The 18,844-nt window shown below is 35.3% G+C and overlaps 1 protein-coding gene across 1 annotated transcript in view; it reads right to left on the bottom strand.

Annotated features, from left to right (window-relative positions):
• RYR3 (ryanodine receptor 3) overlaps positions 1-18,844 on the bottom strand; it is a 253,363-nt gene that overhangs the window by 11,966 nt on the left and 222,553 nt on the right. The window contains exons 82-93 of the mRNA XM_049825231.1: positions 17,784-17,857; positions 16,948-17,028; positions 16,450-16,538; positions 15,919-16,047; positions 15,458-15,562; positions 14,210-14,291; positions 12,571-13,895; positions 9,116-9,174; positions 6,613-6,781; positions 5,871-5,957; positions 3,290-3,487; positions 1,957-2,087 (exon numbers count right to left, since the gene is read on the bottom strand). Coding sequence (XP_049681188.1) covers positions 1,957-2,087; positions 3,290-3,487; positions 5,871-5,957; positions 6,613-6,781; positions 9,116-9,174; positions 12,571-13,895; positions 14,210-14,291; positions 15,458-15,562; positions 15,919-16,047; positions 16,450-16,538; positions 16,948-17,028; positions 17,784-17,857 — 2,529 coding nt within the window. The remainder of the gene's footprint in view (positions 1-1,956; positions 2,088-3,289; positions 3,488-5,870; positions 5,958-6,612; positions 6,782-9,115; positions 9,175-12,570; positions 13,896-14,209; positions 14,292-15,457; positions 15,563-15,918; positions 16,048-16,449; positions 16,539-16,947; positions 17,029-17,783; positions 17,858-18,844) is intronic.

The raw sequence follows: 18,844 nt of genomic DNA, 5'->3' as shown, positions 1-18,844 counted from the left end.
TGGTCTTTACTGTATATTATGTCAATTTTGAAGAATGCCAATTAGCAGGAAACACTACAAAATTTAGGGGTTTTCTCTCCCCTTTTCCTAGATGTAATGCTGAGTTGAGCAAATATGCAGGAAGGGAAAAAAGAAAGGTAACTGCTTAAACTGACGGACAGTATTGGTAAAATAAAGCAAGTGTTAACATCAGAAGAATGAGATACCAGAGCACTGTTCTGCTGGGATGTGAGACAAACTTCCCAAATACTACTATGTGCTCGATTTTTTATTTGTCTGAATCGAAGTTCCGAATGAAATTACTCCAGATAAAGGCAAATGGTTCCAGTGACTCGGATGGTATATTCTGGTCCAGTGCTCTATATTCTTTCCTTGATTTCTCTGACTTTTAAGCAAAGCATGTCTCTAACATAGCCATCTTATGTCTGTCTCTTTTACCATAAACATCTAACAGTACTGCATTTATCAGGGTACCTCTTTTGCCTCTCTAATTACTTTTTTTTCACTTACAGAAAGTACACTTCAGTATATACACAGCACTGGGTACCCTCCAGCAGTGGTTATTGCGATGGTACAATACCTGCACTAAACCTCGAAAGCCAGTTCACATCAGAGGGAAGGATTAGTCTGCTTAAATTAGCCTTAATCTTTTATTCGGTAGATAGTGCATCATGCTGAGAACAGGCTACAGTATGTCATTTGGGATAAGCTGACAATAGATCTTATTAATTCATGCTTGGTTTTGCTGAGGATAAACTTACTGGATATCTAGATAGCTTGCTATCAATAGTTAAAGAAACAGCTTGGAAATTAAGCAAGCTCTCCAGTTTCCCAATTACCTTCTATTTTAACTTTAATAATATGTGCTGCTCTGTATTTCTAACGGAAATTAAGGAAAATTCTTAAAATTCAGGTGTAGAAAAACAAAGCAAGAATTTCCAATGTTTTAGACATTCTAATTTTAATGAAAGTACTAAGGGCACTGTTTATAATGTACAAAAATTGAGTATAACTGATAAGATTGATATTTTGGCTATTTCGCAGCATATTGTCACTCTGCTGCATTTAGTGGATTATTTTTGCTGGCTTGTTTTTATCAAATACTTACTTATGCCTACACAAACTAGCCACAACTACTCTGTGACTTGTAAATAACTTTGCTTTTTTCCAGGTTTCTGTTACTGTCCTTAAATTATGATACTATTAGGGAAAGACAGGAACCTAAGCCTAGGTATACCAGTACCAAAACGTGATTCTAGTTGTTTTGAACGAGTAACTTCTGAAAAAATAGCCTGTAGATGAGGCATTGTTTCAAGAGAAGAGAGCTGACTTGCTATATTTCTGTGTCACTCCTACAGACTGCTGCAGCTTACTGATATTTTTCTTTTTCTTGCCTACACTTGTATCATTCACTCACAGAACAGCAGGCGAGTCTCCTAGAATCAGTATGTGACTACTACAGTATTTGCTAATGCATACAACCTGATAGTAATTCCTGTCAGACCTACTCAAATTCTAGGATTGCTATTTTACACTAGATTTACTTCTCTTGTCATATACAAATTTTGATAGCAAGAAGTGGGGAAAAAAAGGCAGGAGAATACTGCTATACAATACGAATGTGAAACTGAGTCACTGAAAAGGATGGAAGCTATCTTTTTAAAACTTTCTCAATGTGACTAATATGTGAAATGTCTTGGGAGAAAGCTTGTAAGGCAAGAGGCACAATCCTTGCAAACCCTAGAAAAATGAAAAGGAGGTGGAATACACATGTTATGATAGTATTTAATAAATACACAGATAATACAGGATTTCACATTAGAATCTACTACTGTAGCATCCAATACATGGTAAAAAATGCTAGATGGCAGATGGACGGGGAAGGTTCCAGATGAGTGGCTTAATGAGCTATAATACTTATAAACAGTTTACATATAACTATTTAATTTTACATACGGAGTATTTATAACCAGGCGATCCCATTGTCCTTTAATATCATCTTCAGATGGCTGTTCAGTTATGTACAGTCCATCAAATTCCAGCTTTCTAGCTACCTCCTTTTCTCTCTTGAATACAACCAGAGGGACCTATGAAAATGACAGAGGACATCTTTGTCATGGTTTATATATTTTTAGAAACTGTCGTGGTTTAACCCCAGCCAGCAACTAAGCACCATGCAGCCACTCACTCACTCTCCACCCCCAGTGGGATGGGGGAGAAAATTGGGAAAAGAAGTAAAACTCGTGGGTTGAGATAAGAACGGTGTAATAAAACAAAAAAGAAGAAACTACAAATTATAATGATAACACTAATAAAATGACAACAGTAATGATAAAAGGATTGGAATGTACAAATGATGCGCAGGGCAATTGCTCTCCACCCGCCGATCGACACCCAGCCAGTCCCCGAACAGCAATTCCCCTTGCCCCCACTCCCCCCAGTTCCTATACTAGATGGGACGTCCCATGGTATGGAATACACCGTTGGCCAGTTTGGGTCAGGTGCCCTGGCTGTGTCCTGTGCCAACTTCTTGTGCCCCTCCAGCTTTCTTGCTGGCTGGGCATGAGAAGCTGAAAAATCCTTGACTTTAGTCTAAACACTACTGAGCAACAACTGAAAACATCAGTGTTATCAACATTCTTCTCATACTGAACTCAAAACATAGCACCGTACCAGCTACTAGGAAGACAATTAACTCTATCCCAGCTGAAACCAGGACAGAAACCATGATATCTACCTACAGTACAAAGTACTCTTTATAATACTATATAAGACCAAACATCACACTAGCACATCCCACAAGCAGATCAATGCCTAGCCAGTCTTTGAGCAAGGGCCACCTTGGAAGTAAAGCCCCCCTCCCCAGTTTTTATTGCTGAGCATGATGTTATATGGCCTGATATATGACTGTGGTCCATTCCAGGTCAGCTGTCCCAGCTGTGTCCCCTCCCAATTTCTTGCCCTCTCCCAACATACTTGCTGGGGGATGCACAGAGTGGGTAAAGCAAAGAGAAAGCCTTCCCACTGTGCAAGCACTGTTCAGCAATAATCAAAAGGTGGGTGTGTTATCAACACTGTTTTAACCACAAATCCAAACCACTGCTATTAAGAAAGTTAACTCCGTCTCTGCCAGACTGAGTACATGAGAAAAACATCTACATATTGAATAGTGAGAATCTGTAAACAAGTAGGTACGAACAGGTATTCCAGTATTAGCTCCAAAACCCACTTTGGGCATAGCCAATGTTCTTCAACAAATAATGTATTAGTAATAAGATTCAGGACTTGCCTTTAAACAATAGTATCCAATCACACAGACAAAGGAGATGATAGTATGAATAACTGCCAATGCCCTGAGAGCAGGTGCCATGTAACCTGTACTTTCTTCTAAAACAAAAAACACCATGCCCTCCTCCTCGTCCTCTTCATCAAAAGAGTTCCAGAGATTAGAGTCTTCCTCTACTTCATCAAGTGGCTCTTCTGTCACCTGAGAGAAATTCAAGCATATTGAAAACACACAATAAGCTTAAAAGCTTTTCCTTTACTATAATGACAAATGGAAGTTTGTAAAGCCTGCTTATGGGAAGATGGTAGAGCATTAGCTTTGAACAGTAATGTCCTTCATTTTCACAGCAGAAGTCTCCACATCATCTCACGTCACTGAAAACAGAATCTAGAAAAAGCAAGTACAAGCATATGACAGCTTACAAATCTCTCCTTTAACAGTGCCATAGCAAAACCAAAACAAACAATGAAAATGTTATGCAAAAATGTTTTCTTGGAAGAACCAAGCAATGACAGGGTTATCTAATGAGACTGAATTTAGGGTCTGTTTTGTAATCTACGTTGTCCCTGATTACTAGAGTCTAGAAAGAAACAAAGTCCTCATGTTACAACTTGCACATTGTCCATAAATTTTCATTTCATGACTTAGTTTAGAGCTTCAAATTAATACAGTGTTTAATCAGTATTTCATACCCCAAGCTGTGAAGCTGACATACTGCCCTAAATTCTTCCAGCGACTTTAAAAACCTGGCCTTTAAAATAAAAGCCCTAAGTGCCCTTCTTTTGACAGCTTTATCTGAAAGCTGAAGTCCTACTCAGTCGTCCTGTTTGGCTCCCACTGACCCCTTCCTATCTATGACAGATGGACTTGCACTGAGACACAAACTTTTGTCCTCACTCTACAACAGAATGGGTTGTTGGCTGACCCACAAGACCCAACGAAAAGCAGAAGAGAATGGGGACTGGCACAGACAAAAGCAGACTTCTGCATATACCTTTGAAGTCCATTTTCTCTAACCATATGGGGCAGAAAGAGAGAGGCAAGAAGAGCCTTAAATAGCCCTGATGGTCTTTCTCCTGGAATGGTGCACGTACATTCTACCTAGTTTTCAAGAGCCTTTTGCGTCTTTACCTGCCCTGTCTCTGAGACTGTAACTGTGTTATAGGAGTTGCTTGTCAAGATATCCGAGATGAGGATTCAGTTGCTTCTAGACTGAATGTTCAGCCAGCTGCTTTTGTCTTCTCTGAAGGTTTTGGTTGTGAACAACAGGACTAGAAAAAGTAATACTGGAAAAAAACAGATTCATTAGCTTATTGCAACTTGTACCCTATATCTAGAAAGGGAAAATCAAAAGGGCCAGATTCCAGGATAAAGATAAACGAGGACTTTTCTTACGGACTTAAATCTGTAAGGAAAGGGGAAAAAAAAAAAAAAAAAAAAAAAAAAAAGGCTTTTATGGATGGGAGTTCTCTTTAGTGAATTCTACTCCTTTTCATGGATAGAAGTTGTGAAGATTCAGGAATAAAATTAGTGAAGGCTGCTAAAGATGTTCTGCTTTGTATCATTGGGTTATACACCAGAACCTGAAACGACTCATTAGATTCAGGTAAAACCCTAAGATTAAGTTTGAAGTATGGATGTATAACCTTCTTCACCAGTGATATAAAAAAAAGAACTGTAGCCTACTAGGAAAAGGCTTCTCTTGCTTTATATTTCTTCTGCCTGCTCACACCAATCAATTAAAGTCCCGATCCCAGTATAGAAATGTCTTCATCACAATAGTCCCTAACAACCATCTTGGCAATGACAACAAAGAAACTGGAGTAAATAAGTACGAAAACTGAATTAAAAACTCTCATATGGAAACACAGAATGGGAAAAAAATATACATTTGATGTTCATCAGAGGTTACTAAATTCATGAAAAAAATATGAAAAAAGAAATTAAATAAAGCAAGCACTCTCCCCAAAAAGGCCAAACCCCAGGCCTGAAAGGCATGAAAAGAAATTATGAACAAATTAAGTATAACTGAAACATATGAGCTCATCTAGTTAAACTGAGACATTAATCTGATTCTGAAATTATTTATAAACTATTTCTTAGTCAAAAAGAATGTAGTCAGTAGGTGCTTTAGAAAAAGCAGAAATGCAATCATTGTGATTAATCAGGTGAACTGAAGTATCTCACTATCTTTAAAACAAATGAGAGGAAAAAAAAGCAACAGTTTTGACATTTGAGTTATTTTAGTCAGATTTCAAACTTCCCATGACAAGATTAACAATCCAAACAATAACAGACTTATGTGAGTAAATGAAAAAATGCCTAGAAACGCAGGCTCAGGTGTAAAGGATAAATGAAATAAATCTGTTTTCATCAGCCCGAGTAAAATGAAAACAGAGTAGGTTTAATATCACAAATTTTAGTTACAATATTTAAAATATTATTTTTACTTCATGTCGAAATGCTTTAGAGTTCATGTTTCAAGTGTTGTAATAATGGCTTTATTAAACAAGCCTTGAAACCATCATTAAATATTCCTCTAGAAGTAACCAAAAAACATTTAAAGAACAATGCATAATCTTACCTTGTAAAATAGAAGAATAAAGTTGATGGCAAATGCAACAAATAGAGCAAGAAACCTTAAGTTATAAAAATTTCTTGCCAAGTAGTGCTGAAAGTAAAAAAAAAAAAAAAAAAAAAAAAAAATTAGAAGTGGCTTGTAGCTAATACCGAGATAAGAAAAGTAGGCAGCAAGGTTTCTAAGAAAGTAAATACATAATTGTGTTGCCTTCATACACCAGTTATAATGAGCAAGGGCATTTCTTGTCAGCCTATTCTCCCATTTCATTGTAAATGGGATTAAAAATAATGAGCTTAAAATTGCAACTGGGAAGACTGAAATAGAATATTAAGGAAAATTTTCTAGAAGGATGTCTGGAAAAGAAATGCTAGAATACTGGAATAAACTGCCTGAGGTTTCAGACAGTTCATCAGTTGATGTTTTTAAGAACAAAGAAAAATCTTACAGAAAGTAGAATTACAGATTCTAGAAGTTAGATTATGGAAAATGGGAGCTCCTAACAAGGAGCTCAAGAGGTTAATCTGTCCTGTTTGACCAAGATAAGAGAAATTACTCTCACAAACAGTTTATTTGTATAATTCTATGAAGTATATACAGAAATCACAAAAGACTGAATACAGCCAGTCATTTGAAAACTCATGCCAGTGTTCCTTTTATGATGACATTTCTCCCTTCTGTATCAAACAAGTGTTCTATATTACATAAATAAAAAGTCAATGACTAAAAGAATTTAAGAAAAACTTACAAGCATTTTTATTTGATAAATTTCCAAAGCTTTGAAGAAATTAGCCATCACAGCCTCTGGTTTCTCAATTTTTTGTCCATGTCTTCGCTTCTTTTTCTTCATTTTTCCCTCTTCTAGCTGCTCAGATTGTACTTCCTTTGCTATATCTTGTTTCTCACCATCTTCCATGCTAGAAGAAAGGTTATCTAAACAAAAATACCTAGCCAAACTTCTGTATTGTAAATGCATTCACTTAGAAGGAATGCTAATTTGGAAAGTTTGGCTTTGAAAGGTAGTTTTAACACTGGGAGAAAACCCAGACTAAAAAAAAAAGTGACCTTAGTTTCAAATGATATGCAAGAATAGAGTTGCTGAGGGGAGATCAAAAGGGTAAAAAGTGAAAAAACAGGCAGAAATTACTGCACCAAGTGTGAAGTGGATAATGTTTGCCAAAACCAGTGATGTACATATATACTCAATACAAGCAACATAAACATTTTAAGAGTTCACGTGTACTTTCTTGAGCCTGGGGCTGAAGAAGAGAAATAAAGCTTTTAGCATTTGGTACACAGTATCATAATTCAATCACAGTCTCATGAAATGAATTCATTTCAGTCAAGGCAATCACTGTAGTTACAGAGGTGAACAACTAATAACAAGGAAGTTTGCTTCAGAGGGTTGCACCTTACAAAGTATGTAGATGACAATCATTCCTCCTGCACCACTGAACTGCCTTTATGAAAATTAAGTATCAAGACTGTATGTAGTAATATGGGAATTTAATTACTAAACTTAAGTAAAAAAAGCTGAATTTGCTTATATGTAGAAGAATGTTGAGGCATTGAGGTGGTTGAAAGTTAGGCGTAAGGATAAAGAAATGCAGTATGTGGTTCACTTTATCATGCTACGACTGCAGGAGGAATCATATGATGGGCATCAAAAACGTGTTTACCTTCTACCAAAAAAAGTCCTTGTTGCAGCCTCAGAAATGTAAGCCAATTAAACTCAAATTTTTAAGCTGAAGGCAATTTGAATATGCTGCAAAAGTACCTGAGAGTTGAATTAAGCATGGCAGACAAGAGAAGACAACAGGCAATAGGGAAAATAAGTCCACTAAAATAATAGAGGTAGAAAGAAAACATGCTTATGGAAAAGAAGAGGTGAAAAAGCCTAAAATAAGAAAATGAGTGGCACAGGAGATTTGGGTCAAATTTCTAGATATTTATAAATTGCTTAACACTCATCAACAGGTTCTTTGGATACCTGGTACCACAAAAACCACATAAGAGTTTAAGTGCACTTTTTAATTACCGGAAGTGCTCTAAACAATGCAAATAATATGTTTAACATCCCTTCAGGGATTGAAAAGAGAAATCATATTAAACCAATTCTGTGACAATAAAATGCAAGAAGGGGTCTTTTAAACTGAAGAAGTATGTTAGATGCAGTCTGAAAGGTAACAGATAGGAAATGAAAATATACTGAACTATCATTGATAGTGTTGATGGCATACTTTAATGAGGTAACAGAACCCCCCCCCCATTTAAATGCACGTGTGTGAGCATACATATATGTATACACATTCTTGTCCATGTAAGACATACGTATATACATATATGTATATACACATATATATGCACACATAGATACACACATATAAACACATATATACAGAGTTAAAAAAAAAGGATACCTTTCAGACAAGCCATACAAAGTGTATCCAGTCCTAAAATACTGACCTCAATAGCACACTTAAAAAAAATTAACTTGGGCAGGTAAGAGGAGAAAGATAAATGAGGCTGACGTAAACATTTTAAATATGAAGCAAAATACAAAACAAATAAAAATATGATGTATAACTTTTGAATATGTAAGAATCTCTAGGAGATCTTTTGCATGTGTCTATAAATACTTTAAGGGCATTCATCAGGCTGCAAGCCTACAATGTGGCTGCAGGTCCAGGAAGACAGCATGCCCCTTAGACGTAGGATGCTGCTAAAGCGAGGTAAGCATTTTAACAATTGTTTATAAGGCAGTCAGATGTAGGATGACCGGACAAAGGAATGTATCTGCTGTCAAGTGCACAACTTGAGAACAGATAAAACAGCAATAATAAAACTTGTTTGTTTAATAAAATCTTGTGTTTCAACGATCAAGTATTGTTGAGTGAAATTTATAGTGGGTAGTAGGGAAAGTGTAAATAGCAGTAATGACAAGTTGCAGAGTTTATTTTCAAGACTGGTGTTCATTTTTAAAGGTAGTTATGAGAACTTGAAAAAAGACAATGGCCACAGATTTATATATGCAGAATTGTCAAGGGCCACAAAAATCAGACTACCATTTTGTTGCCCACTGAGATGGTCTGCCACCTCTTAGGGACTGTGCTGCTTTTCAAAATACTGATGAGACAAATTGTACATAAAGTGCTTTGAATACTCAGCATTGCTTGGATTCTTTCGGTCCTTATTATCCAGTATTAGGAATTAGCAAGGAATTAAACAGGAATTGTGTAAAAATAACTTACTCAGCCTTCTCAGCTTCTGCTTTTCTTTCCACTTCAGCTTCTTTCGCAATTTCAGGTATCTGCAAAAAGTATTTTAACCATCAAAATGGATCCATTCAAATAACTTTAGTAACTTTAGTTACTGTTTTTTTAAGAAACAGTAACTATGCTATATTTTTTATACCACTTTGCACATTTGAAGTGTTAGATTTTTAAAAATAGACAGCTCAGACTAGATTTTAACAGCGAAAACTGCAGAAATTCTTCTGATAGCCTTTTTCAGTATAGTGTTATCAATACTGTAACTAGCCCAGTTGACTGAACAACTTAAAGTAATTACACATGGTTATCAGACAGATTATGTGACCAGTTGAGGATGAAGGTAACTACATCCCGATCATACCCTAACATGAGTCATATTCAAAGCCAAACTTTCTGAACTAGAATAATACCCTAATAAAAGTCACTCAGAAGGACTCAGTGCAGTTACTGATTATGTGGAAAATGAGCATCGGCTTGCCTCATTCCAAATATGAAATGAGGAATAATATATCAAGACAACATAAAAAAAACTGCAAAAGATCTGTGTAATTATCAGATATTACAGACCCCAATTTCTTTGTCAAGATCAACTGATGCAATTGAAAACACACAAATATTTAAACAACTTTCACTTACGCAATATTTTCTTCAAATTATTTATCTTAGGTGGGTTGATGGTTCATTAAACCTTTACTGGCACACCTCACAACCATCTAAGTAGGTGTTTACAACATTCCCTTGAGATAAGGAAAAACCAATATACAATTTTACATATAGCTAACTGCAGCAAAGAAGCTGGGGCCTGGATTTCAAATGCCTTTAGGCTCAGTGTTGCAAGACCAAAGTAAACTCATTTCAAATGCTGTTTGAATATCTAAGCTTCGCTGGAAATCAGAGATGCAGGCTCTGAAGTCCTAGATTCACAAAGGAATCTAAAGTGCCTAAATTTGTGACCATTCATTTTTGCAAAAACCTATCTTAACTCTTTAGCGTCTCCTGTATTCTTTCAAAGTGCTTAGACACCAATCGTCTATCAGTGTGCTCTCCTGCATTTCTGGTTAATATGTAAATACAGTTATCTAAACATTTCCCCCACTACTCACCTGGATGCCTCTCTCTTGCACATAAGTAGTGAAAGAATTTATGAAAGCATCTACTAAATCGATCTTGCCTTTCTTATCTTGCCTCTTATCTGGGGAACCTCATCTAGTACATGTGATGGAAGCATGTGTAACTCTTCCACAAAGAGTTTCCCCTAAGATCTCAAGCTGGTGGAGGGTAATTCAGAGATCAGTTGATGATTCCTAGTTCTTCTAAGGGGTAGGGTAGGGAAAGAATGAACAAATCTCTATCCATCCTCTCCATCCCTCCATCATATGCTCTCTCAGTTGTCTCTTTTCCAGGCTGAAAAGCCTTAACCTACTTAATTCCATACACAAGAGTTGTTCCATATCAAGTTTTGATAACTTTTTGACCTTCACCTTTTTCAGTTTTATCACATTCTTTTTGAAATGGGGGAACCTGGTCTTCAAGACACAAGATATACTTTGGGTTCATGGGGCATAGTAATATTCTGGGTTTTTCCTCTCTCCATTCCTTTCTCAACAATTCAAAATTTCAGTTTGCTTTTTTGATGTGTTGACTGACATTTCATTGAACTGATACTTCTGTACAGCTCTATTTTATTCCCAAGATTTCATACCCAAGCAGTAACAATGAGCTCAAACCCCAACATTTTACATGTAAAATTATAACTTTTCCTCCCATATACATCACTTCACTGATTTTCATCTGCTATTTTAAGGAAACTTTGGAGTTAGCTCTTGATTTTACTGCTATGAGTAACTTAGATTTACCAGCAAACTGTTAGCTCGCTACTCATTTCTTTTCCTATTTGTGAACCCACATGGCTCTCAGCACAGATTCCTGTGGAACTTCACAGTAACTAAGTCCTAAGAATCTTCATCATATATAATTCCATAGGTTATTTTGCAGTTTCTCTGGCTATGGTAATGTTACTGACCTTATCACTACACAATTGCTTTCTAGTATATAGCGGTGAATTTCTGTTTCTATCCATTTGTCTAAGTTGTATTATTGTAAATGCTTAAGAAAGACATGGTGACTTCCTGAAGGGAATTTTTGGTTCTTACATTGCTGTTTCTTCTTTGAACTCTACTTAATAGTTATATCCTGTGCTCTAACTGGATTACTTGAGCCATTTATACACACAATGTGAATAGCAATTTCTGTAATACAGAATTAGTGCAAACATTATCATGGTAAATTTCACTAGATAATGTATTAAGGGTAAAAACTGGATAAACTGCATAGCTGACTTCACATTAGTGACTCAAAGTATCTGCATAAATTACTGAGCATTTTTATCAATAGTTACAAACAAATCTGAGAGGAAATGTATAAATCAAAGTCAAGCAAAGAAAATTCTACAGTGTTTACTCAGACCTGCTAAGATCCTTAAGTTAAAATAGTATTTTTAAATACCAACCACATTACATTTATGCTAAATAAGACAGGATTTTAAAAGACTGTCATTTTTAAGTATACACATAAATAACAAAAAATAACTGGAAAAATATAGTTCAATCTAGGCAATAAGATATTGGAGAAAGGCATACAAATGAAGAGGAAACAATTAACTTGGAGGTTTACAATGGAGGTTTATCTTGAAAATATCTGGAAAGCATACCACAAACATGTGGATTAATGGTGAGAGGAAAGATATATTTGAACAACAAGTAGAAACAGATCTGAAGTGTAGTGAAACATAATGCCTTCCAAATATGACAAATGCATTTCAGTTTTGATGTTTAGTTCAATCCGTTTTTAAACAAAATGATAAATTATACTTAGCTCAGCTAAGTGGAACAAAATATATTTTTCATAAAACAGAATAAAAGTAAAGAATGATTATATGCTAAACATTAAAGTAGCAACAAATTCGGGCAAAATTATTTCAAATAATAGGAAGAAAAGGATATTTTATTGTATGTGGTCAGTAAAGCATGTTGAAGAAAGACGGTAATGATAAGGCATTATTATGGAGAAAGTAGATTGTAAAAGTAATTGAAAAATACTGTGGAAAAAACGGGGTAGGCAGAATAAACAAGACTGTAAACCATTTAAAGCAAAAACTGGGCCTAGAATTGGGCTAGCAATTTTTGTTTTGAATAAAGTCCAAATGAATAATAACAATAATTTACTTCAGTGAAATCTAAACACACTGGGCTGAATTTTTCTGCCACATAAACTCTCCTGTTTGTTTTTAAAAGAGTACAGGTTATGAAGTATGTTCTTATTGAGAACATTTATTAATTAGTTAAGTGACAAATAATTCAGTTACTAATAGAAAATTCAGTATTATATTTGTATCATTATTTTCTGCAAAGAAATACAATATCTCTTTAACATACCTGTAATCCTTTTTTCTTACGAACTGTGTTTTCCAAAGATGACTGGGTATCAGTACCAAGGATTTCTGCAATATCTCCAAGTCCAGCATCATGACCATGTTTTGAGCCACCTTCTTTCTTTGTATGAATGCCAAAAATGTCTGAGATTATGTCAGTTTCTCCCTTTTCACCCTTCACAAACTGCACAAGTTCAGCTCTGATGCCATGTTCAGCGCCTTCAGCTTTTTCTGCTTCCATAACATCATCATGGATTCCAAACTGTGTTGGGTCAGGCATGTCCCCTAATATTTTAGTAACTTTAATGTTCTTGGCTCCTTCAACCAGGCCACCCCCAAATACAGTGCTCCAAAGAATCTGGAAAATTCCCCACACTATAGTAAAGAACAGTTGGAACATCCCTACAAATAGGATCCAGAAAAAGGAGAAAAACACTTTCACCATCTCTTTTACTGTCATCTTTCTAACTTTCCTGTATTGTTTCCTTAGGTTCTTTATAGTGGCCATTTTAAAAAAGTTGGCAACATTCTTCTTCACTGCAACACAGGCCATTGCAAACGCTGAAGCAGATTCCAGGGACTTTTCTTCTTCCTCATCATCTCCAATATCCACTACATAACAAGGCTCTGCCTCTTCCTCTTCCTCAGGCCTCTCAGATGAATCCGTTTCAGAGATCTGGGATGCTAATTGCATTTCAAAGATTGTGTCTTCACAGAAATTCACAAAGAGTTCCATTTTTTCTTGCTCTCCACCTTCATTTACAACATCAAATATGAACTGCCTTTTGGATTCCTTCACCTGTGGCTTCTCCCACTGCATTCTACTGGATTCACTGATTTCAAAGTAAACTCTTTCTATTTTCTTGGCTCCACCCATTATTTCAATACGGCCAAGGTATGGTTCAAAGTAATTAAGAACACTTTCCGCAGGTTCAAGTAAGGTCTGAAGGCGTGAATCGTTAGGCATGTGCTCTGAAAGGTTTGTTAGCAATACTGCTACATTAAATCCAATGTCTTTGGCTGGTTCATGGAATCTTTCCACAAAATCAACATAGTTAAACATATCATTTTCATCAGCTTCTGCACAGGATAGTAGGAATTCAATCTCTGACTGTACGTATTGTTTTTGAGCCTCCATTGATTTTTGGAATTCCTTCTTTGAAATGATGCCTTTACCGTCAGGGTCATGCTCTTTGAAAGCATCTGAGTTAGTCAGATCTTTTAACTTGAGGAACATGTCAAAGAACTTCAAAATCATTTCGACATTGCTAGATGATTCTACAAGTGTGTCTACCATTTGTTTTCCAATAGTTCCATTTACAACGTTACCTAAGTAGTGTGTAAAAACAGGAAGTTATTTGGCATTGCTACATTTTGAATAAATAAATTTCATATTCATGCTAAGAACAGAACAAAAACATTCTTAAATCTTTGTAATTTTTCTTTCAGGATGCTTTTCTGTAGCAGCCCTCTTTTTCATGACTGTGGATATTCCAGAATAATTATTAAATAACTATGAAATAGGTTTTTTTCCTGGCATTACATAAAGGCAATTAACAGTTTAGAAAGATTAACATAATTGTTGTACTTTACATTATGAAGCTGAGATAATTGCATTGACCATAAAGAAAAACAAGTCCAACCTTCAAGCAGTGACAAGAGCATCACTACCATATCCTTTAGCAGATCTAGCAGTTCTTTAAGCAATTCAATCTGAGCAGAGTCCTATTAAAAAAAAAAGAGGGGGGGAGGGAGCATAAGGTTGTTTTTTTCTTTGTATTTATCTGGAAAACTAAATATACTTGGGAAAAAAAAGTATGCAGGATGGTCATCTAAATGTAGTTCATGCTCTTCAGTAACGTTTCATTGTCATATTATGATTACTATCAGATGTCTTACACAATATCAGGGTAACATACTACAGCAGAGGTATTAATACCATAAAGATAAGCTTTAATAAAGCATTAAGGAATACTGAAGTACAGATAAGGGACAGCAGAAACTCACAAAATTGATTACTCCATAGATCTGGTAGTATTAATCTCAGAAAGAATCCATCCTTTCTCACTTCACAGGGAATATTTAATGGCATAATGCATTACGACTCAAACAGAACTAGAACTGTTTAGTTCAACTACAGAACATAGTAAGTCTAACATGGATTTGTGACTAACATTAAGGACCTAAAAACTGTTCAGTATCCCCAACATTCTGATATACTTCTATAGGATGGGAAGAAATCTTTTAAGTAAGTCAGAGGGTAGCAGAGACACTGAGTAAGAGTGAGGAAATGACTCTCTGCACTGTTGCATTCAGTGCCCAGTGACTTGACTCTACAGGTATATTAAGCAGAAGTCGCAAAAGAACATAGAAGCCTGAAACTGTGAAGAGAGGTGGGAGTCCACAATGCTCTGCACAGTAAAATGAATACTGCCTGTCGCCCTCCTGCTCAGTGCCTGTGATCCATTAACTGGACAAGTTGACTGACTGTCACATTCCTTCCCTCTTTGAATTGTTCCCAGCTTTTCTCTTGCCCTACTTAGCTGTAGCATGGGAACCATGCTTTTAATGGTGCTTCTGCTCTGACAGATCATCAGGTTTTGGCAACAGGGGGAAGGGACCAAATTGCCACCTTCATTATCAGAAACATATAATTGAGTTGGAAGCAGTGAGTGTGATATTAGAAAAGATGAATGCACACTGATGATTAATGCTAAAAGGAGTGATATGAAGCTGCCAGTCCTGAGACTCAGTCTTGGACCTCTACATTACAGTAGGCCCATGCACAACCAACGAGTATCAGCACATTAACTGCTTTACAGCTTTCAACATTCACTTGACTGTAATTTATAAACACATGTAAAGAAGGATTACTTGACTACCAAAAATACCTGTGAAAGTTTCATCTGCATATTGGCAAAGACATGAAGAAAGCCAACAACTGCATCCCACAGCCTACTGTGAGCCAGACTCTGTTGATTACCTATGCAAGGGCCCTAAAAAAATTAGAACACATTTTTTATTTATATAAAATAAACAAAACAAATAAAACAATTTGTTTTCCTAAGATTTCTCCCTGAAGAAATAAAAAAAAGAAACTTCAGGCTTCCATGAAGCTACGTGAGAAAGCTTCCCAAGGTCTCTTTGGTATCTAGTGCATGAATACTAGATCATATCACCTTAAATATGCAGCCATTCACATGTTTTAGTATTAACTTTACACTGGATCAGCGATTCCATCAAAATTAAGAAAAATAAAGCCAAAGTATTTACAAATTTATGATAGGACATGATCAGGCCATGTTATCATAGAACTTCACTGTTAATACCTCGAGCAAAACATTTTGTTTACCTGGATATATTCTGTAAGGGAATTGAATATTTGTTTGGTGACAGCCAAAGCTTTAGAGAAGTTACGTTGTCCTGATTCATCAATGATATCCTTTCCTGAATAGTACCAATAGAAGTCACTGATTGATTCCTAAGAAAAAACCAACAATGTTATATTTTCTAATTTTGGATTCTGTATGCAGTATTTACTGCCTGCATTTGTATCACCAAAAGTTGAATCATGAGCAGATGAAATTTAGTATTTCTGTGTCAATCTATTTCTCATGACAATAACTTTTTGCATTTCTATCGAACCATGCTCCCCGCAGAACTTAACAATAAAATAAATTAACAAACATCTGGTTTTACACAGAATTCTGAAAGATCATCTATTTTAAAAGGAAAGAAGGATGAAATAAATTAAATCACAATTCTTTATTTTAGATATCCCTGAAGAGAGGATTTTCACATTTGATTCCAGTAAAATGTGAATTTATAAAAAGGAAGGCAAGGCAAATATATTACACTCCATTTTCCTCTGTTTTTTCCTCACCTGAAGACGCAAGAGATAGTCAACTGTACTAATGATAATATTCACTGTTGTGGTGTTGCCCATCTGAGTACGTAGGTAATTTTGAAAATCTGGAATAAGTAGTGATTTGTGCTTGGTTAGTATATATAGGAATAAAAAATACAAAGTTAATTTCATATTTTCATGGAGACATGGAGAATACCTTCTTTTTAAGTACCTTGTTGGGTACAGATGCTTATGTCGTGGAAATTGAACTACAGTAGATCGCAGTGTAAATACAACTGAATTGTTATCCACATGACTTGGAATAGGCTTTACTATTAACAATTGGCATAAAAACTGAAATTACATTAAGGCTTAAAAATTCAAATTGAACTCCACAATTCAAATTGTTGGCATGCCAGTTTCCCCTCAGAAAACTAAATTAATTAGAGGAAAAAAATCATTAGAATCAGTTCTATTCAACTCAAAGAACAGACCCATCACACATTTTCCCCAAAATTAATTCAGTTCACTTACCATTGTTATGCCCTTCACAGAGCAGTTGTAAAAATCTAAATAGATCTCGAGTAAATTCATCATGTTGCAACACTTTTTCACCTTTAAAATATATAAATACAATGATTACATGACAACTGTTACAATTAAATATGCAGAACACATAATTTTACAGCAACCGTTAAAACTGGAATTCTAATTAAAAAACAGTATTATAAAAGCATTAAAGCAATTTAAAAGAAACAGACTGATAATAATGAAAAGAAAAACTGAGACAGAAAAAGCAAAGCCAAAACACTTAGCACTCCAATGCATCCATGGTTAAAGAAAAAAAAAAAGAAGAAAAAAAAAACAAAAGAAAGCAACGGGATATATACCTAATAAGTAAATGGTTAGTCATAACTAGAATCATGCCTTAAATATGAAAGACACTTCTTTAATAAGCATCAAACTGTTTATCCAAGCTGAACACACAACCTGCTGCAGACCATAAAGCTAAACCTAAAGATATCTGGGAAGATGCAATGAAAAGGATTTCCCTCTGTATTTGCAACACACATTTGCAACAATAGTATCAAAAACTGTAAACCCAAACATACCACGCTCGCGAACGATGACTGTGGATCAAAGAAAAATAACAAAATACAGGATAAGAATATTGGAAGTTACAATTTTTTCTTAAAAATTATTGCTAAAGATTTTGTAAATATAAAACATATTCAGAACTCAAAGCCTAGAATTACTTATAGTAAGTTTATCAACAGAAACCTCAAACCCCAGTAAATAACAGTTCTAGTTAAAGAAGGAAGCACAAATAATATCTTAAGCACTACTGGAATCTATTTCATTCTACTTACGAGTTCCTTCTTCAGTAACCATCCCCAGGCCTTCTGCTTTATTTTGTCTCTCAAACGCATTCAAGTCAAGAACACTTATATTGAAAAAAAAACAAAACAGGAAAAAGTACTATAGTACACAATAGAAAATTATTTTCTTCTAGGAAACCTCTGGAGGCCTTCAACAACTAGTCTTGACCCACTGTGACATGCACTGCCTCAAAATTTATTTGATATGAATATTAAATAAAAGAGCTTGGGATGAAAATAAGGGTTCAGCATCCATTTCTTAAAAGAAATGAGTCTCAAGTCAGGTCTCATCACTTACCTAACTTCACTTCCAGTAACGTCATTCATGGTTTCATGTATAAATGAAAAGTGGAAAAGGAACCTGAAGTATTACTCTTTATATTGACTTAAACCTGTCTGCCAAAAGGACATTATTGCAGTTATTTCTCACTCACACTGTTTTCCCCTAAGTTATGACTATTATTTCTATTATACTGTTACTGTATATATTATGCATTATTATGTTACTCAGAAGACATATATGGAATCAGAGATTCCATATCTTCCAAGGTCAAAATACACAGATATCTGAATTTTCTTTTGTTAGCTTGGCATAGCCCAGCATGTGGAACAGCAGATGATTCTTCTCACCACACAGTCAGAATACTTTCATTCAAACAGTCCAAATATAATTCTATGATCATCTAATTTTTTCTATTAAACAGCACTGCAGTCACATATTCTGCTACCTAGCAACATCGTTAAAACCAAAAGCATTTTTTAAAGCATCATTTTCATGCTCTTATCAGTGTTGAAGTCATTTTATCAAAATCTTTTTTAATGAAGTCCTGAATAATACACATACATGATTAGTAATATCATCTCTGCAGGTCTTGTTTGAGCAAGTCCTTTCTAAATTGTTCTACATAAATGGAAAAATTACAAGATAGATGTTATTTAATTAGGCTGCAACTACTCAGCGATAATTTCTGCAATGCAAGTCACCATTCCTTCCACATTTTTCCTGTCTTCATACAGCTTTTCCACTTCTAATTCCCAGTCTACTCCTTCAG

Source organism: Accipiter gentilis, chromosome 22, assembly GCF_929443795.1.
Source record: "Accipiter gentilis chromosome 22, bAccGen1.1, whole genome shotgun sequence".
Lineage (NCBI taxonomy): Eukaryota > Metazoa > Chordata > Aves > Accipitriformes > Accipitridae > Astur > Astur gentilis.
This window is presented reverse-complemented; position numbering and strand designations above follow the sequence as displayed.